Genomic DNA, 22,206 nt, shown 5'->3' with positions numbered 1-22,206 from the left:
GGGTGTACCTTAGTACAAAAGTTCTCTTTTGTAATGCTTCATACAGGAGGAAATTTAATATTCTCAGTTGGTAGAATGTCCTTATTTATGAATTGTTTATGGCAAATGATATCAAAATTTCTGCAGAGACATACCAAATTCTCTTTTTCTCTAATACAGAGATCTCCTAGAATACTAATGGGACATCTGTAACTTTTGTGCCCTTGGGTTCTTATGGCCAGATCAAGATGAATACTGTATCTCTAAACACAGTGCTCTTCATAATTTTAGTGACTAATGAAATTTCCAATGTAATTCCCCTATCACAAACTATATCTGAAGAGCATGTGTGCAAAAAGAAGTTCCAATTTAAACAAAGTTTTGAATACACTTTATGACCAGCACTGTTCTGGATGTTGTGATAGGGGAAGAGTGAGCAGGGAGTAGGTAAAGATAAATGATGTGGTCCTTTCATTCCGGAGAGGTCACCTTTACAGCCTTTATTGCATTTTTTTTTTTTTTTGGCTAATGATATTTTAGTCTGACACTGAAATAATTTAGATGAGGCTTTTAGATCCATACCAATTGGCATTCTCTAGAGTTCAGAAAAATTTAAGGTACAAAGTGTATGTCCCTTCCATACATTCTTGTACTGGTTTCATTTGGTCTGAAAGGTTGAGGGTAAAGTGGAAGATGGTGAAGACCATTTCCCAATTTCATTGTCAGTCTAGGCTATGGCTTGGTTTTGTGCTCATATTTTCTCCCTGGGTACAGCAACAATTTATTCACTGGAACTCTCCTTCTCAAGGTCTCATGTCACAGGGTAACAGAACTGATTAATGCAAAAACAAAGAATCACCAATAATTTTTTTTAAGATTTTATTTATTTATTCATGAGCGACCCACAGAGAGAGAGAGGCAGAGACACAGGCAGAGGGAGCAGGCTCCATGCTGGGAGTCCGATGTGGGACTCGATCCCGGGTCTCTAGGATCACAGCCGGGGCTGACGGCGGTGCTAAACCGCTAAACACCGGGGCTGCCCACCAATAATTTCTTATGCTTGTTTATATACATTTTCTTTGCCTGAAACCCCTAAATCTCTTATCCTTTTTTACTGCCTAACAAATATCTAATTGTTTTTAACCTGTGGTGTATATGTTGCTAGTCAGTAGTTGCTTCACCATCAGATATTCTTACAGATTCTGAACTGCTCCGGATATTGCACAATTTATTCTCTCAAAGTATTGGAATAATTGTATGTATTGAATAAATACATTGATGCTGTAGAATTTACCAACTAACCTTAGAAAACATAAATAAATAGCAACAACAAATGTTGAATTTGCTTTCTAGAAACTTTACTACCCCCAAAACAAAAACTCTGACAATAGAACTTCATAAAAATTTTAATACAATAACAATACCATATTAATGACATAACAGATATACTATAATTTCTGCATGGTCTTGCAATAGCATATCTTATTATTTTCTCTCCCTTAGTATCAGCACAAATTTAAGGTTTATAGATATTAAACATCTTCCAGCTGTTTCAAGACTTCCCTTTTCTGTCCTCTGAACCTCCTAAGTGGCTAAATTACCAGTCTCCTATGAGCCAGGATGACTGGATTTTACCTTGAGCTTGGAGCTAAAATGGCGTCTGTCCTAGCTCCTGAATGTAAATGGAAAACTGAGGTATAGTCAAGCCCCAGGTTGGAGAGGGATTATTGCCATTAGTGCTGCTCTGGCAGTATGATAATTTCAATGGGATCAGCACAGTGGCAGTAGGCATCACATTAAATCCAAACTCTATAGAATAGAATTAGCGTTTAACTTTATATATAATATGTCCTTGATGTAGGCAGACATGCTCTATCAAGATATGCCATCTTTGAATGTAGGGAAGAAGCACACCTTACACTCTGTCCACTGCAATTATCTTTAAGGATGAATTTCTTTTCAGATTGAATCAAGATTCAGATTATCACTATGTACAGCGTACTTAAAATGGCATTTATCAAACATTTATTTGGCATGTAGTATGTGCCAGGCACTCTACTAGATGTAGATATAGTGATGAAAGACCCAGTCCCTAACCTGAAGGAGTTCATAGCGAAACGCAAAGAAACCAGATAACTTTGAGGGAGGTCTGCACTAGACTGTGTAAATGCTGAATACCTAACCCAGATGGGTGGAGATCTTATAAAAGGAGGTTGAACTTTATTCTGTAGGTAAAATGGAGCTCCTTAAGGGCCTTTAGCAAAGGAATACTATGAGTGTTTTTCCTTTTTAGGAAAATTTATCTGGTAGCTGTGAGAAGAATGAATTGGAGGATTAAATACTGGTGGTTTGAAGACCAGTTAGGAGGTTGTTACATAGATTTAGGTAAGAAACAATGGAGAGGCAATGGACATGTATTATAACAGGAGAGGAATGGGCCTGTTTCTGATGTGGCTAATTTTCAAACTTCTCTGTATGAAGTACTTACTGATAAAAACAAAATAATTCTATTGGCAGAGTTTTCTATGCAAAATGAAGGATTAGCATTGATCTAGCCAGAGAGAACCACTATCTTGAAACTCCTTGAGCATAACATCAAAGTGCAATTCAAAATTCGGGCCAATATTTCTGAAAGTATGGGCCATAGACCACATGCAGCAAAAGAACCCAGAGAACTTCTTAAACTGCAGATTTCTAAGTCTAGCCTCAGACAGACTGAATCAGGAAATGGGGCCAGGGAGTTCAGTGTTTTAACAAGTTTCTCAAGTAATCAGCATGAATATTAAAGTTTGAGAATCATTAATCTAGCCCAACGGTTTTAAAAACAGAATCTGGGACCACTGGTCCCTCAGACTCGCTCGAGGGTCCATGAATTGAAAACTGTTCTCATAATAATACATAGACATAATTTGCCATATTCATTGTGTTGATGTTTACACAGGTGGTGTAAAAGCAATGGTGGGAAACTACTGCTGGCACCTTAGCAGAAATTAAAGCAGAGGCACCAAACTGTATCATATACTGTATCTCTATGCATTTATAGTAATAAAAAATCCAGCTTCACTTAAGAATGTCCTTGATGAATTAGTAAGTGTAATTTATTAAATCTCTGCCCTATCATGCACAACTCTTTTTTTGAATATTCTGTGTGATGAAATGCGAGGTAGGCACAAAGGACTTCTGCAGCATCCCAAAGTATGATGGTTGTCTGAAGGAAAAGCACTAACATGACTGAGTTGTGAGCCGAAGTAGCTTTTCTTTTTTTTAAGATTTTATTTATTTGAGAGAGCACAAGTAGGGGGAGAGGCAGAAGGAGGGAAGCAGGCTCCCCACTGAGTAGGAAGCCCGATGCGGACTTGATCCCAGGACCCTGGGATCACAACCTGAACCAAAGGCAGACACTTAACTGACTTGAGCCACACAGGCACCCTTGAAGTAACCTTTCTTTAAACAGCTCCTTTTTAATTTAAAAATACTACTGGCGGGGATCCCTGGGTGGCTCAGTGGTTTAGCGCCTGCCTTTGGCCCAGGGTATGATCCGGGAGTCCTGAGATCGAGTCCTGCGTTGGGCTCCCTGCATGGAGCCTGCGTCTCCCTCTGCCTGTGTCTCTGCCTCTCTCTCTCTCTCTCTCTCTCTCTCTCTCTCTCTCTGTCTCTCATGAATAAATAAAATCTTTAAAAAAATAAAAATACTACTGGCAAACATGTAATTCAGACTTGAGTATTTGGAAGAACTTTTCTAAAACTTGAATGAAGTGAGCCTGTCATTTCAAGGGAAAAAATGACAGTATTTGTTGCTAATGGTAAAATCTAAGTATTCAAGCAAAAGTTAGAGTTTTGGAAAACTTTATCCGCCACATAAACTTGACAACTTCCTAATACTTAGGCTTTTCTGATGAGATCAGTGGTGATATTAAATAACCATGATTTTTTTGATATTGTATAATCTTAAATCACTATAAGATCTGCATAACTCAGTGAACTAGTACTTTTCAAATGGCCAATACATGATATTACAAAACCATGCATGGATAAAGGATCCATTTGGTATGTAAGATAGATTCATCCAAGCATTTTCATTTAGTACAAAGAGTTCATTGATATAGTTTCAAATTCTATTTTGCACCTTACGTTTAAGAAACTACCACTTGTTGAGTTTTGGTGTAGTATCAAAGAATATCTACAAGTATTTCAAAATGCTATTAAATACTATAAATACAATTTTCTTTTTTAAAAATATTTATTTATTCCTGAGAGACAGAGAGAGAGAGAGAGAGAGGCAGAGACACAGGCAGAGGGAGAAGCAGGCTCCATGGAGGGAGCCTGATGTGGGACTTGATCCCGGGACTCCAAGATTATGCCCTGGGCCAAAGGTAGGCACTAAACCCTTGAGCCACCCAGGGATCCCCTAAATACAATGTTCTAATTACAAATCTGCATGACTACAGATTTCTTTCATATACTGAAACCAGAAAAATGGATCACAATAGATCTAATGTGGATATGAAGATCCAGCTGTCTTCTATTAAGTCTGACATTAAAAAGGTTTGCACAAAAGACAATGCAACTTAATTACTTTTTTGGGGGAAATATTTTTAATCAATTATAACTGTCTATTATGGGGAGCCTGCATGGCTCAGTTGGTTAAATGTAGCCTCAAGTCATGATTCCAGAGCCCCCCCCACCCTCATCAAGCTTGGCCTGGGGCTCTCAGCTCAGCAAGAAGTCTGCTTCTCCCTCTCCCTCTGCTTCTTCTCACCTCGTGCTCACTCACAAGCACTCTCTTAAATAAAATCTTTTTAAAAAGGTCTATTATATTAACATCTATTTACAACTGTGATTTTATTTTTTAAAGATTTTATTTATTCATGAGAGACACACACACAGAGGCAGAGACACAGGCAGAGGGAGAAGCAGGCTCCATACAGGAAGCCTGATGTAGGACTCGATCCGGGGTCTCCAGGATCACACCCCGGGGTGAAGGCAGATGCTCAACCGCTGAGCCACCCAGGTGTCTCACAGCTGTGATTTTAAATGAATGAATGAATATTTTAAAAATTTCCCAGTGTTAAAAAAATTTCCCAGTTTTAATTTCTAATATGGTAACTATAAATAGAAATAATGTACGTAACCAGCAGTTCTTTGGATTCCTTAATACCTTTAAAGAGTATAAAGGAGTCCTGAGACTAAAAACTTGGAGAAATGCTGATCTAGCCTTCTGGTTCTTAACAATATGCTAAACATACCCTAATGGTAGTCAGAATAGTCTAGACAGGACTAGGTATTTTTAAATAATAATTCTAAGAATTGTTAACCTGTGCATATGACCTGTCATCCACAAATTATGCAGATGTGACCTTTGAACAGTGTTGCTTTCAATTCCCTAGTGTCTTTAATATGCTGTTTTCTGAGGAGTCCCAAGTGCCAGAAATTTTTTTTGGTGCTATATCAAACTGAGACCTATTCTGTATTTTAGTATTGTTTTTCAAAACCTATAGCAGAAATATCTGTGGATTCAAGGCAGAAAGAAAGGCAATTTGCCGTACTATGGTTGTCTACCTCTGCATCATTTTTTTTTTTAGCTTAAAGGAATGATAATAAAAGGTGATTTTAGTCTTTTTTGCTGTCACCATCCCTCCCCCCAAAAGGTCATTTGTTAACAATACAGAACGTTAAGAACCATTGCTTTACCTAACAGCTAACCTGTACTAATGCCTGTTTCGTATTCTGCAACAGACCAGAATATAACTAAAAGGCTAGTTAGGAGTATAGTGACATATTTAAAGAGGTGTGGAGTACTGATTTGTCTGGTTCCCAGTAAACCACAGACCTATATATCCAATACCTTTGAGAAATCATTTGTATATCTGTTGAGGTGCAATAATAGGACTATTATTTTTTAATCAAGAGAGTTGATATGAAGAAGTCAATTTAGGAAACCTAAAGTCAGTTTATCTGTGGCTGGGAATAATCAAAAGGGTCAAAAAATGGGGATCCCTGGGTGGCTCAGTGGTTTAGCACCTGCCTTCAGCCCAGGGTGTGATCCTGGAGTCTCGGGATTGAGTCCCACATCAGGCTCCCTGCATGGAGCCTGCATCTTCCTCTGCCTGTGTCTCTCATGAATAAAATAAAATCTTTTTTAAAAAAGGGTCAAGAAAAAAAAAAAAGGGTCAAGAAAGTCACAAAACAGGAACTTGAAGGAAGATGAGCTAGTCAGGCTTAAAAGTTTACTTTTTTTTTCTAGCTTAAAAAATGCCACTTAGGACTCCTTGGTCTTATGACCTTTAGTATTGCTCTTTGAAATACATTGACCTTCCCTAGTTGCTCAAAGCTGAAATACATTGACCTGCCCTAGTTGCTACAGTGAGGGAAACTGAGCCTTTGAGAGCTACTGTGAACAAAATGAATATTCAGAAGTCCACTTGAGTTGGTTCCAGATTTTCTGATGGAGGATGTTTGCTGGAGAATCATTGGAATTTTCACACCTAGATCTTATTCATTCCACATATGAGTGAATTCAGAAGTCCTGACCTCACTATATTATCAAGATGTTGGGCAGTATTGAATATGAGAAGGTTTTTGAAGAGCTACTTAGGCCTTCAGTAGTCCTTACTAATTACTTGTAAGTCACTCATTGCAAATATTCTTTTCTAATATTAAAAGTAGGATACTAATTGAAAGAGATACTAGAACAGCATTCCATACCCCCTTGCATTTTGTGTTTGAATGCCATGCTTCTGTAAGTATGCCATCCTTATAGTTAGAAGATTTTATATATTGTAAAATACTTTAGAATTTATTTTACATTTTGACACATTAATATTTAAATGTGGAAGGAGGAAGGTCCAGAAGCACAGAGCTTACTACATAGTTTATACACAGTAAATATTTGTTCAATGAATTTGTCTGTGTTCACAAATAAATAAGATTAGGCAAAAACCATATCATTAGCTTTTTGAAGGAAATTAAAGGGGTTGGCCACCAGCATGTAAACATATATATATTTTTAAGATTTTATTTATTTATTCATGAGAGACACAGAAAGAAAGAGAGGCAAAGACACAGGCAGAGGGAGAAGCAGGCTCCTCGCAGGGAGCTGGATGTGGGACTTGATCCCTGGTCTCTAGGGTCACACCCTGGGCCAAAGGCGGCGCTAAACTACTGAGCCACCTAGGCTGCCCAATTTTTTGTATTTTGAATAATAACTGGAAAGTGTCTTTCACCAGTAGTGCCAAGGATTGACACACTTTTGAGAGAGAGAGAGGCAGAAACACAGGAGGAGAGAGAAGCAGGCTCCATGCCAGGAACCCGAAGTGGGACTCGATCCCGGGACTCCAGGATCGCGCCCTGGGCCAAAGGCAGGCGCCAAACCGCCTAGCCACCCAGGGATCCCCATATATTAACATTTTAATTGAGTGATATTCTCTAAGAGTAGTAAGAGTTGCTACTGTCTATTTTATTACCTTTGTTCCCAAAATAGTCACAGGCAGAAACCATTATTTACTGTTCAACATGTGAAATTAGAGAGTGTGTATGTCTTCTGCTTAATTGTTACCTATTCCTAATCTATCCCTTTTCCCAAAATATTTTAGGTAACAGAGTAAAAATGCAAAAAACTTGAGCTATATGGTGTTGTTAATGATTTTTAAGTAGCAAGTTCGAGGATTCCTTATTGAATTGAGTGAATGCTATCAAGATAATTGTACCCAGAGGTGCCTGGGGTAGCTCGGTTGGTTTTAGCATCCAACTCTTGGTTTTCAGCTCAGATCATGATCTCAGAGTCATGAGATCTGAGCCCCTCTCAGGCTCTGCGCTCAACAAGGGGTATGCTTCCCTTCTCCCTCTGCCCCTCTTCCTCCCTGTCTTTCTCCCTCTCAAATAAAATAAATGAATCTTTTTTAAAAGAAGATAATTATACCCGTATTTTCCGAACTGTGCATTCATATGGCCATAGGAGAATTATTTACACCATGGCAATTGGCACACACTACAAATCAAGGCTTCCTCCTTGTTAAGTATTTACCACAACCACCCCCCCCATCCTGAATGTATTAATTACATTCACGTTTTCAGTAATTAATTTTCACATTTACAGTAAAATAATAGCTTTAGGTTTCACTAAAGATAGAGAGTTGATGTAGAATGGTGGCAAAGAGCGGAGACACTGGAGCCAAACTGCCTGGGTTCAGATACCAGTTCTGTCCTTATTAGCTTGTTATCCTAGGCAAGCTAGTCAGTCTTATCTTTAATGAGATAATAGCAATGCCTACTTTATAGGGTTGATATGAGGATTAAATATGTTAATGCATGTAAAGCATTTAGTACAGGGACTAGTTTATAGATAAATCTTATCTGGAAACCTCAATTATCCAGAGCATGGCCTGGATTGAGGAAGCAAACAAAAATGTCACTGAGCAACCAATATAAATATCAGACAGTACTTGCACCTGAAGCCCTCAAGCTTTCTTTGGAAGCCAGTTTTACTTTTTGTTTAGACCAAAGCTTCATTGACTTTTCAGAGTTGAAAGCAGATTGAAAGTATAAAATTAGAAAGAGGGGAGAGACAATGCTAGAGGCAACAAGGGAGAACCCCCCCTCCACCCCCCAAAAGTGACCCAAAGTGAGAACTCAAAAATGAGTCAGACTGGAACAAAGAGGGAACATTTACATTCTCACTTAAAACTTGGGAAAATAACATAAGAGGCAGGGAGCATTGGGGGATTTGAGTAATGCACAGGCAGAGAAGGAGGAGGGGAATGTCAACAGATGTAAGAGATTTTAGTCTGAGGGAACAGAATAAACAAAAGGAGAATTGTAAAAAGTGAATGAGAATAGCCAATCCCACGTGCCTGGATCTGAGTGTTCATGAGATGGAGTTGTAGTGGAGATATATCAAACTGGAAAGGTCAGTTGGGACCAAATCATAAAAGGCTTTAAATGCTAGGCCAATGAGTCACTAAAGACTTTAGAGCCAGAAAGAGGCATGATGCAACCAAGTGATGGCAAAAGTCAACCAGGAAGGTAAACTCTGATGAAACTTTAAAGGACAGGGATGTAGAGTGACAAGTTAGGAGATTACTGAAGTAGTTCAGGCAAGGAAATTATGATAACCTATATTAAACAGGCAGCAGGAATAGAAGGAAGAATCTGATAATGGGAGACACCAAGAAAATCACATCTACATGGCTGATTAGGTTAGCAGTGAGTTTTCAGACAGGATTCTGGGTATTCACATCAGATGACCAGAGGCTGTGATTGGGAAATGGAAGGAGGGAGCAGTTTTTAAATCATTGCAAAGATGTGGGGATATGTATAAGAATGTTTAGAAATAGGTCTTGTATATGATTAGAAAACTAATTCAGTAGATATTTAAACTACATATAGCATGTATGAATATGAATTTCAGGCAATTGAAGCATAGCATTGTTCCCTATGCGTAGACAAAGTACATTTCTTGACTGCCCTTGTTTTTTAATCTCCCATCTGACCACAATGGTCCATATTTTCCTGAGCATCCACCCCTGCCACCCACATCATATCTTCTAAAAGAATGAAAACTTATTTCTATTAGTCAAAAAGTTTAGGACACATATATGATTTAAAAAGAAATCTTTAGGGAACGCCTGGGTGGCTCAACGGTTTCAGTGTCTGCCTTTGGCTCAGGGTGTGATCCTGGAGTCCTGGGATCAAGTCCCGTATCAGGCTCCCTGCATGGAGCCTGCTTCTTTCTCTGCCTCTCTCTCTGTGTCTCTCATGAATAAATAAATAAAATCTTTTTAAAAAATAGAATAAAAAATAAAAAGAACATAATCTTTAAAATTATGTTCTAAAACTTGATTTTTAGAATTATCTCTACTTTCAAAGATTATACAGGTTACAATATCAGAAATGAATGCTGAGTTTATATAATAAATCTCTATAACCCCAAATTTTGGGCAGCCCTGGTGACTCAGCGGTTTAGCGCCGCCTGCAGCCCGGGGTGTGATCCTGGAGATGGGGATAGAGTCCTACGTCAGGCTTCCTGCATGGAGCCTGCTTCTCCCTCTGCCTGTGTCTCTGCCTCTCTCTCTCTCGCTTTCTCTGAATAAATAAATAAATAAATCTTAAAAAAAAAAAATATATATATATATAACCCCAAATTTTCCCAACAGATGGCTTGTAAGGAAAAGACAAATACTGACAAAAGAAAATTGAAATACTAACTGTGCTTTTAGTGCCAAAGCTAGAAATGTAAAAGCTCCCAAATAAATAGAAAAATGAGCTGCTCTCTTGCAAAATGGCCGATTCTCTAGATCCATAAGGTATATTTGGGTCAAATACTGATAGAGGAAAAAGATACAACAAAAAGCACTTCAGACTCTTCCACTTCCCATTGCTTTAGAGATTTTCTTCATGTAAATGAAAAGAGAGTAAGTCGTTAGTGCCTACCAAAGTAAGTATTGGCAAATTAGTAAAGTTGTAAAAGGTTTTAGCTAAATGGCTATCGTATATTTAAAAGCTAGTCTCTTTAGAACTTTATGGATCTGTAACAATACTCTATGAATATATTTTTTGAATTAATAACTTCAAGCAATATCATCTTGATCTTTTGAAGAGTTTGGCCACTGGGGACCATAAACTTTTAAGGGATTACTCGGGTAGTAATTCTGCTATGTACCTTGTCATTTAAGGTTTGTACTCTTAATTTGACCATTGAAAGTGTGAATACTATTTTAATAATGTACTTTTGTGTTTAAATTCTAAAGTCTATTACATTATAAATTGGGAAAATTACGTAGTTAAATCTAGTTAAAGAGATTAAGCCTTTTAGAGTCTTGTGCGCTCATGTGTGGGTGGGTGTAGGGTTGTGTTTATTTCAGATCAGAGTTTGATCATTAACCAAGATTATTAGTACCTTAACCTAGTATCAGTAGGAGGTTTCTCTGGCTGGTAATCTCTTAACATTCAAAGAACTCTATTCTTTTGCTTAAGATTATTGGTCTCAGGTCATATAAACTAGAAGGAATATACACCTTGATAAGAGTTGGAATGGCATGAGTAATCTGACATTCTCACAACAATGGGAAAGACAATGTTTGTCCTTTACTTTTTTTTCACAGGATTTATATAGTTTGGGGTAGACAGAGAGGAATTAAAAAGATTAAACTTCTAGACTAAGATTTAGACTATTAGACTAAGTAATAAACTTAGTCTAATTTCAGGCTTGACCTTAGTTGGTGTTGAATAGAACCACACATTACTACTTTTTTTTAAAGATTTATTTATTCACAAGAGACAGAGAGAGAGGCAGAGACCCAGGCAGAGGGAGAAGCAGGCTCTATGCAGGGAGCCTGACATGGGACTCAATCCCAGAACTCCAGGATCACGCCCTGAAGGCAGCGCTAAACTGCTGAGCCACCTGGGCTGCCCATATTAGTATTAATTTTACATGTTTTGTTCATTGCTAACCTGATAAGGTCCGTGCCGTGCAAGACCTTAGAGTACCTTGAATAAATTTTATATTGTTTTAGAGGATATGGAAAAAATGTTACATGGAGTTATATATATATATATATATAGTGTATTTGGGCTTTTTTTTTTTATTTATGATAGTCACAGAGAGAGAGAGAAGCAGAGACATAGGCAGAGGGAGAAGCAGGCTCCATGCACCGGGAGCCCGATGTGGGATTCGATCCAGGGTCTCCAGGATCGCGCCCTGGGCCAAAGGCAGGCGCCAAACCGCTGCGCCACCCAGGGATCCCCCATGTATTTGGGCTTATAAACATTATTTATCTTAGATTACTGATATGTAAATTCTTGTACATTTTAGTAGTGAGCTCATGAAGTAGTCTATCACCTTATAAATTAGGAAAATATGTAGTTATGTATTTCAGTCCTTCCCAAATCTCAGATTCCCTAGGATGTAAGCCCTAACCTCTACCATCTGGGGACTATCTTAAGAGACAAATTTGGCCCCAAACTCAGTACTGTTGAATCATAGGTGGTTAACGTGAAGAGAGGAGAGGAGGTATTTTTTATATGTCTTAGCTTCCTTACTAAACTATGTTCTTAAGATCAGTAACCGAAGTCTCAGCATGTTTATATTCTCTGTAACATATATGCATAGTAGGTCCCCAATAAACGTTAATTGAATACATGAATATCCTTCCATTGTCTCACTGGGAATACTTTAAAATCACTTTAGCATTTGGATTTTTATACACAGAATGTTTTACCAAAACTAAAACTGAATTTATTTTCTTTAACAGGTGCAGGAGACATTGTTGCAATCATGATTGGCAATCTGAAAGGCACAAAAATTCTGCAGTCTATTCAAAGAGGCATACAAGTAACAATGGTCATCGAAGTAGGGAAAAAGCATGGCCCTTGGGTGAATCACTATTCAATTTTCTTCGTTTCTGTGTCCTTTTTCATTATTACGGCAGCAACTGTGGGCTATTTTATATTTTATTCTGCTCGAAGATTACGGAATGCAAGAGCTCAAAGCAGGAAACAGGTTTGTAATGGTCCTTTATTCCAATCTAAAAATACTTTTTTAAAAGGTTTTATTTAAAAAAAATTTTTAAGATAGCGCTCAGTCCCAGGACCCTGAGATCATGACCTGAACCAAAGGCAGATTCTTAACCAATGGAGCCACACAGGCGCCCCTAAAGATTTTATTTTTAAGTAATCTCTACACCTAACCTGAGGCTCAAACTCACAACCCCAAGATCAAAAGTCACATGCTCCATTGGACTGAGCCAACCAAGAGCCCCCAAAATACTCCTTTAATTGTAGTTTCAGAGTCATGTGTTGTAATATATTTCACTTGTTAGACAATGATCCATGCATATGTTTTATGAAAACTGGTAGTTTTAAAAACATATCAGCTTCCATCCTCTAAAAAGTTTTATTTTCTGTAATTTGTCTATGGCCTTAATCCTGCTTAAGTCTTCTGACACCTCATTAGGGAGCATAGCCAGCATTTAATTATATCTGGGTGTAAATACATATGTTCTTTTAATTTTTGTTTAGTTACCAAAACATTTCATGCTAATATAGAAAATTTAGAAATCAGGAAGTACAAGGGAAAAAAACCTTCACTCAAACCCCATATAACAAAAAATCTGTAGTCACCACCAAAAAGTAACCACTGCTATTTTACATGTATGTGTGCATCTGTGTATGTGTGTATTTGCACGTGGGATCAGGGCTGGGTAGAGAGACTAGACTGAATATCATGGGATGGCAAGTTTAAAGATCTGATTATGAATGATAGAGTGCTAGACTCCAGTCACATATTCATCATTTCTATCATATTTTAACAACTGATATATAAATAGTTACAAAATATAGAATTAATAGAGCAGAAATAGAGAAGCATCATTGAACCAGGGAATTACCTGTGGTTGTGGCCATTGATCCTACCACTTTTAAACTGCCCCTCATCCCCCTGATAGCCTCACTTTTCTCCTTCCCCACCTTCACTTCCATGGCCACTCCCATGGTCATTACCATATATGATACATACATCTTCAGTTCCTTTGGCCCTTCTCTCTCTGTTACACTTGCTGTCACAATCCAACCCTGGTTATATCCTGCTTCCTCCCTACTCTGTGCCTGCACTTTGAAGTAGCAGGAAAACACATCAGTACAGACTGATCTTCCTTTAAATTTATGACCACAGACTCAGGGTGAGCTCTCAATACTGCCAACAATTGTACTCTGTTTTCTTAGTTCCCCCCTCCCCCGCTGCTTTTGCAGGTAACTAATCATACATGTTCCTTTCTCCTTAAACCTCCAACACCTTCTCCAACTTCACTCTCTGCTCATAGTTTGGATTGTATTCCACTGAGGAAATTGAAGTGATCAGAAGGGTACTTCTCCATGCTTCTGCCACAGCTACCCATCTATGTGCATCTGTGTCTGTGTCCTATGTCCTCTGCTTTGTCTTCTGCTATTGTGAGCACACAAACATGCTATTATTGTTTCCCTTTGCATAATTACTTCTCTTGACACCAGGCCAGAAATCTTGGAGTTATTCTTTGTTCCTCTTTTACCTCTCACTTCCCAACATTACCTCCATCAGCAAATCCTGTTGGTTCTACCTTTATTAAATATCCAGAATCCAGTTACTTCTCACTACTTCCATTGCTTCCATCCTGGGCCAAGCCACCATCATTTCTTACCTCCTCTCCTTCTCAAATATTCTCAACATAACAGCAGAGTGGTGTGCTATTTCTCCAGAATGCTCAATAATGATTTAATGCTTCTAGCTTATCATATAGTAAGGGCAGGAATACATTTTTATATGTACTGAGAAGTTCCTCCCAAGGCAATGAAATTCTGGCCACTTATGTACTCTTTTTTCCAATAAGCAAAGATGAACCCAATTTATTTGGGAGTGGGGGAGCAGTGAAGATTTCTCTATTGAAGTTAATTGAATTTAGGAACAGACTAGAAATTGAAATCTTATTATAAAACCTTCATGAAGATTAGACACAAGTATATTGTAATGAGTGATGATTATCTCAATGTTTAAAGTTAATTGACTTCTGTTCCTCTCAGAGAAGCCAGTTATCCCATTGGTGGCAGGTTCAGCCTGTTACTAACTGTAGTCAAAAGGATGTTTAAAATTCTTATGCCGAGCCATTCAGTAGTTTCACAGTATGTTAATATTTGACATTTATATATTGCACTGTTTTTATCTCTGATGTTGGAGAAAAATTGGTATCCAGTATGACTTAAAGGTTATGGATACAATAACAAGAGTGTTTGGTTTGCATATGTTCATGGTTCAGTATGTATTTCTGTATTCCAGGTACTATAATAAATCTGTTAACATGGCATTAAACCCCATCAGAAAGTAATACAGTTTATAAAGAACTGGCTGGTGTCACATAAACTCCATTGAATATATAATTCTGGTCTCATCATTCAAGTAATTTTCATAGTTTATAATATATTTTATGAACATTAACTTGTGTAAAAATGGTCAAGAATAGCATCACAGGGTGCCTGGGTAGCTCTCAGTTAAGCATCCAACTCTTGATTTCTGCTCAGGTCATGATTACAGAGTCATGGGATCGAGCCCTGAGTTGGCCTCCATGCTCAGCACAGAGTCTGCATAAGATTCTCGTTCTCTTTCCCCCATCCCTCCCCTCTGCTCATGTGCTTGCTCTCTTTCTCTCCCAAATAAATAAATAGATAAAATCTTTAAAAAAGGAAAATTAGCATGAAAACTTCTCGCCTTTTAGAGAAGGCTTTGGAAAGGGCTTCTTTCACTACTTATTGGGCTATATCTGTGTATCCTTCAGTGACTAAAGTATTAAATATATGACTGGTAATCCCTTTTCCTTATTAATATTTGAGGGTATTACGATGTCATTTACATGTTACTCAATTTTCCTGACTTCTTATTTATTATTAAAAGGTAGAGCTTAATGGTTATATATAACTACCACTAAATACTTAACTGCATTATTCTCATTTCACAGGTAGAAATAGTAATGAAACTGAGTTATGGAAACTTACCTTCATTAGAATATTAGGAATTCATTAGAATATTCAGACATGTCTTCCCTCTGAATTACTATAATGCATAGGATAGAATGTCAGGCAAACTGACAAATGTGTAGCCATGAATTTTGATGACCACGATGCCCAAATATAATGGGCATCACATAGTGGCCACATGTCTGTATGTCATAGAATGATGTGTGAGAACACATATCATCCCTATTCCTGTGCATGGAAATCTTTTAAACAAATGAAAAATGTCAAAGGGTTGTAAATGAAAATGACATATTAGGCATTTCATGGTGGATTTGTGTCCACACTGGGAACAACCCTAACCTGAGACAAGGAAAATTATGGAAAACGTTATGGTGTGCTCAAACTAGTGAATTTGGCCGTGACCACTATACACTTGACTCTGGCATGAGACACCCAGAATTTGGGGTTATAGGCCATATATCCTAACTGTACTTAAGCAGTTAATATTCAGTGGCAACAAGGCATGTGTTGGATTGAACATTAGCTAGTGAAATAAAAGAGGGCTCTAGGTGAAATGGAAGCTGACCTAGGTATAATGGAAGAAGCTGAATTAACTTTTAAGGAGGAGTGACTTTCAGAAGGAAAGAATTTACTCTTTGAAATAGACACATTGGAAGGAATCATCTGGCAGGAGGGGGGAAAATGGGAATCCATTTGGAAAGATGATAAAGCCTTGATAATATGGGCACACAGACCCAATGCATAATGCTAGAGAGTGTTAGCACTCACCATTGGGAAAGAGCATATATTTGTGTTTTTTTAAGATTTTATTTATTTATTCATGAGAGGTACACACACACACACACACACACAGAAAGAGAGAGAGAGAGAGAGAGAGAGAGAGAGAGAGAGGCAGAGAAACAGGCAGAGGGAGAAGCAGGCTCCATGCAGGGAGCCCAACATGGGACTTGATCCTGGGTCTCTAGGATCACACCCCGGGCTGACGGCGTGCTAACCGCTGAGCTACCAGGGCTGCCCAAAGAGCATATATTTGACACAACAGGGTCTGTTAACTATTTTACTACAAACGGAGGCCCAAGTACCCATGGGATAATGGCCTTCCATTTTTCACTATGGAAGCTCAGGGAGAGCATCTTTGAGACACATGAAGATCCCCAAACTTGTGGAAAGTTTTTGAGTGAAATTGTAATTTACATTGCTGATCTCTAACTTATCTTGGGCAAAGAGATGGACCAAAATAAGACAAGCTAGTAGGAACAATATTGAATGATACCCATATATTCCTCATGGAAGGGAGATGGCCTTCCTATACCACAGTCAATGGGAATCTATGACTGTTTAATAGTGTAAATTGAGCCAAATGATTGGTTTTGCCCTCAACTAACATGGAATCCAGAAAAGACAAGAGTCATCCTCACTGGTAATAACACTTGTCTGTAATAATATCTAGTATGTGGGCAAAAAAATTCTAGGAAGTTTTCATAAACACTTTTGTGATACTTCCTTGATTTATTTTGTAACCAAACTATCATAATCATATTGTGATATGGTATAATACTAGTATTGTTGGCAAAATTCAACCTCCTTATATAAATAAATCATGTGATAGTCAAAACTGAAACTGAACTAAAACCTCCAAAGCATATGATACCAATGGAGAGTGATTGGCCCAAGGAAGAATTAGATTTAGTTCCATTACCATATTAAATGGCTCTATACATGTTTATCACAAAGTTCAAGTAGTCCTGGAATAAGGGAGTAAACATAATTACACTGATATATCAATATAAAGATGTTTGAAATGGTCTTACAGATTGAAAGAAGCCTATGTGCACCCTTCATTGGCTTCTGCAAGTATTAGGTATTCTTATGTTGCTCTGACTGCCCCTTATGTATATAAATGCTGTACTAGCTGCAGAAGTCCAAATAACTATGACTCTTTGTTGTTAAAAAAGACCTTGATCAAGAGATGGGGGGTGGGAGGCACCCAGGTGGCTCAGTTGGTTAAGGGTCCAACTCGATCTCAGCTCAGATCTTGATCTCACATGTCATGAGTTCAAGCCCCATGTTGGGCTCCATGCTGGGTGTGGAACCTACTTTAAAAAAGAAAAGAGAGCTAGGAGATGGGTTGTGAAGAAAGATAGCACAGTTGATCTAGTTGCTTACTCCTTTCTAGTCTCCAAGGGAACTGTGACTGGCCTTTGGTCAACCCTGGGAATGTGGCCCACAAAGTGTTCTTTATGTTAGTTTTTGATGATTTTGTTACATACACCTGGAGCGGTAGACCATGCTGTACCAGCTTGTCATGGTTGCTTGGTACTACAGTAAAGCCTGATGATATGTACCTATTTTCATTGTTGGGGTCCTAAGTTTCAGGAAGTATGGCCAGTTGCTAGCAGGATTACATATTGACCCATCTGAGCCTCAGACCCTAAGACTCAAACTGGTTCCCTGGGCAAAGATATGCCACATGTGTCTTTGTAGTTTGCTACCAAAGAGATAGCATTGCTTTGCAGTCTCACATGAGAAAGAACTAAGCTACATTAATATCTTAAAATTTGTCCTTGAGCTTTTTTTAAAAAGATTTATTTGACAGAGCACAAGTAGGGGTAGTGGCAGGCAGAGGGAGAGGAAAAAGCAGACTCTCTGCTGAGCAGGGAGCCCCATGCAGTGCTCCATCCCAGGACCCCAGGATCATGATGTGGGCCGAAGGCAGATGCTTAACTGACAGAGCCACCCAGGCGTCCTGTCCTTGAATTTAAAGCATGACTAAAAATACTTGAAATGTTTCTGGTTATGTTAGGTTTTCTCCCATAGTACATGAAATTAACTGGAAGACTTATCAGGTGTCTGCATACCATACCACTGTCCATATATACTTGTGGTGGGTATATTTGTATGTATGTATCTGTTCCTGCCCAAATTTGAGACTTCTAAGAGCCTTTTACAAAACCATTATTTTGGCTCTTAGATAAGAAGAGCAGATCAAACAAATTACTCTCCCAGTAGGACCTAGTTTTTATAGTCTTTCTCTGACTCTCATTGAACAAAAGGAAGCTCTTATAATGGGTCTCACGATTTTTTTTATATTTGCTTATTCTAATCTTATATTTACATCACTAATTCTAAAGGTTTTGATTGTCTTTTTTGAAAAACACAATAATCTGAGTCATAACTTATCTACAGGGTCAAATTCCCCCTTCCCTCAAGCTCTTCCTTCTAGTATGCATTTCCTCACACCATTCACAGTGATCACCTTCAGGCAGGAAGTCTGTACTCCTATTTATTCCCCTCTCTGTAGGTCCTTAGACTTAGGGGGAACTTTTTTTATAGCCTGTACCACCTCTTTCCTTTAGGAATGCTTCATTAAAATATTATGCATAGGTTTTTATTGAAAAATAAGAGATTTCTTTCAGCTTTCATATATCTGAACAGCCACATGACTTAGACATTGATTTTGTTCACAACAAGAATAGATCCGAGGAAAAGAATCTTGTTACCATAATTCTTGATTCTGTTCTATAAATTGAGTCAAATTTTTTAAAAAAATTGAAAAAGAAGAAAAAATTTTAAAAGAAGAGATGTGTTAAAGCCAGAAAATCTGGGTTTGCTTATATCCACGCTCCTTTCTTTCTTTTGCACACCCTGCCCCCCCAATCAAGTAATTAGGTTTGACTCCCTGCCTAGTGTTATTCATGTGGGTTTCAAAGCTGAATGAATGCCTTGGGACCAAAAACCAGGCTGACAAATCACCAGCCTGGAACATTTATTTTGCGTACTTAGATGTAAATACACCAATAAACTAGGTAGAATACCTTTCTTTGAATTTATAATTTACAAATTGAACATTGTCATATAATATTAAGAATTGGCTTGACTTTTCATTTTCAGCCGAAATAAAGTCTTGCTCAGAACTAAGAAAACTATATAGCCGAGATTTTTCAGTGACTAGAATGATCACAGCTTTTGAATAGATTAATGACATTAAGCTTCTGTTAAAAAAGCTGGCTGACAACCAAGCTTTTTTGAATTAGTCTTCAATTCTGTTGCCAAATATTCTTATACCAGGTATCTTTTTGGATTGGAGAGGAGGCAGGGAGAGTCTGTTGGTATGAAGAGTTGCTTAAAAGAGTTCCCCAAATCACAGTAAGTAGCGAATTTAGGAAGTATTTGAAGATTGGATAATAGCTGATTTTGAGGTTTTTGGTTTTTTTCTTATTTCTTTCATTTATCTTCTTCACAAAGAATGTGAAGCCTTTTAAATGCTTCTCTGCTATTACACAATGGAGGCAGTGTACTATAGTGGAGAGATCCTGGGCTTTTAAAGCCAGATAGAACCTGAGCTTGAATTGAATCACAGCTCTGCAACTAACCAGCTGCCTGGACTTTAGTCAAGCTTCTGAACCTTTTCTTGTCTACAAAACTTAGATATTAAAATACCTATTCCATAAGGTTGTTAATGATTAAACAAGATGACACATGTGTAAAAAAGCTTAGGGTTGAACCTGACCACGGTGGAGGGCCGATACCTGTTCCCTAAACCTTTCTTTCCCCAAATTTAGTGGAGTAGAGGCTTTTAATGAGTACAACTGTGACTTTGATGAGAAAATCATGAAATTGTTTTAATTTCTAAATTCAGAAGCTATTTTTTGAGGAACTACTAGGCTCTATGGAAAATTTTAAAAAATGGTTAAGGCCCAGTCCTCCAGTTACTTGCAGTAGGAGAGAAAGACACATGAATAGTACAGTAACAGAATATGATAAGAAGTGCAGTGGCACCTGGGTGGCTCAGTGGGTTAAGTGTCTGCCTTCAGCTCAGGTCATGATCCCAGGACCCTGCATCAGGCTCCCTGCTCAGTGGGTCATCTGCTTATTCCTCTCCCTCTGCCCCTCCCCCCACTTGTGGTCTCTCTCCTTCTCAAGTAAAATCTTTATAAAAGAGGTAGAAACAATGTGCTATTGGAATTTATAAGGTAGGAGGGAATTCTGAAATGGTGGAAAGGCATCGAAGAAGTGTCCAGTGTAATTTGTGTGTCCAGTGTAATTTGTGTAACAAACTAGATAAATGCTTGAAGTTGTTTTTAAGGAGTTAAACACCAATTACACTTTGCTTTGGGACACATTATCTTTAAATGTGGAGGCATATTTGGGCATCCATAAGTTTGATTTAAGTAACATATCCAAACATATGTATTTAATATAAACTGCTTAATCTTCATGTTGTTCTCATATTTCAGTTTTTAGAGGAATGAATGCACCTTGGAAACTCTTGCTGTCATTGTGATTTTGAGTACTAATGGCAGTATTGTGAGAGACCTTCATTCAAGCTCTAACAACATAGTTTGTACTTCTTACCAAAATCATGGGTCTTTCATCCATGTTTAAAGAATATGGCTTTGGGACACCTAGGTGGCTCAGGGGTTGAGTGCCTGCCTTTGGCTCAGGGTATGATCCCAGAGTTCCAGGATCGACTCCCACATGGGGCTTCCTGCATGGAGCCTGCTTCTCTATAGAAACATAGCCTCTGCCTATGTTTCTGCCTTTCTCTCTCTCTGTCTCTCATGAATAAATAAATAAAATATTTTTTAAAAAAGAATATGCTTTCCTTTATAAAAACTCAGTAGGAGTTATTGGAAATACCTGAATTTCCTATTAAAGGACTTTTTTTTTTTAATTCCAAAGCTGCTTCGTTAAACATTGCTTTATACTATGATGCAAGTCTTTTAGAGATCCTTCAAATTCAAATCCCTTGCTGGGATCTTCTGGCATCTTGGATTTTGCCCTGTAGTTTTATATCCTTCCGGCTTTTTTTTTTTTTTTGCATTGATCTTAATGTGAGTACTATTCTCATAAGCATAGACTTGGAAATTACATTTAGAGCTAGCCAACTCCGAGATTTTGAGCAAGGCCCTCTTCTACTGTAGGCATCAGTTTTCTTATCGTCAGTTTAGATATCTGGCTAGGTGGTTTCGTTTCTTTTCTTTCTTTCTTTCTTTCTTTCTTTCTTTCTTTCTTTCTTTCTTTCTTTCTTTCTTTCTTTTTTTTAGGCTAGGTGATTTCTAAGAGTTCTTCCAACTCTTAAGTCCTAAATGTACTTCCTTTCACTGTTCTTCTGTTATTTACTTATGATGTAAGTAACAGAAAATATGTGTGCGTAAAATAAAGTACCATCGAATTGCCCTTTTGAGTTAACTCACAATTAAGTCCCAAAGTGGGAGTGGAAGGGTCTCAAATAGCATCTCTTCTTCAAAGGACTAGCTAGGCCTTCCTGTTAAAACTGTTTCTATTAATCTATATCTGCTAGTCTGGTAACAATCTAAAAAATTTCTGCTGCTCCTGGGACAGCAAAGAAATGGTTTGATTAGTAATCTCCATGGCATTAAGCCAAGTACTTTTCACAAAATGGTATCTTAGGTGGGAGGCAGGTTTGGACATTAAGGAATTTTCTCATATACCTATACTCATTGATTATTTCCTTCCAAAATACATTTGTTACAGATGTGTATAAACATGTTACAAGGACTTGTTATGCTTATTGATGAATAGTAGTTTATATTTTGATTTAATAAACATTTTATTGAATATCTGCTATATGACAGATATTATGCTGGATACTTTACTTACATTATCTCTAATTTTCACATGTTCTTCACATCAGCTGGAGGTTTCCCTGCTGGGGATGGAGGTACATATTCACGATAACCTCTGGTTCTGAGTGCCTAGAGTTTGCTG

At 37.9% G+C, this 22,206-nt stretch overlaps 1 protein-coding gene across 3 annotated transcripts in view; it reads left to right on the top strand.

Moving 5' to 3' along the window:
• RNF128 (ring finger protein 128) overlaps window positions 1–22,206 on the top strand; it is a 116,991-nt gene that overhangs the window by 70,801 nt on the left and 23,984 nt on the right. For all 3 annotated transcript variants that reach the window (XM_077889855.1, XM_077889854.1, XM_077889852.1), the window contains exon 2: window positions 12,228–12,475. In XM_077889855.1, coding sequence (XP_077745981.1) covers window positions 12,228–12,475 — 248 coding nt within the window. The remainder of the gene's footprint in view (window positions 1–12,227; window positions 12,476–22,206) is intronic.

This window comes from Canis aureus, chromosome X, assembly GCF_053574225.1.
Source record: "Canis aureus isolate CA01 chromosome X, VMU_Caureus_v.1.0, whole genome shotgun sequence".
In the NCBI taxonomy this organism is placed as follows: domain Eukaryota; kingdom Metazoa; phylum Chordata; class Mammalia; order Carnivora; family Canidae; genus Canis; species Canis aureus.
The sequence above is the reverse complement of the archived record's forward strand: the minus strand, read 5'-3'. Positions and strand labels throughout refer to the sequence as shown.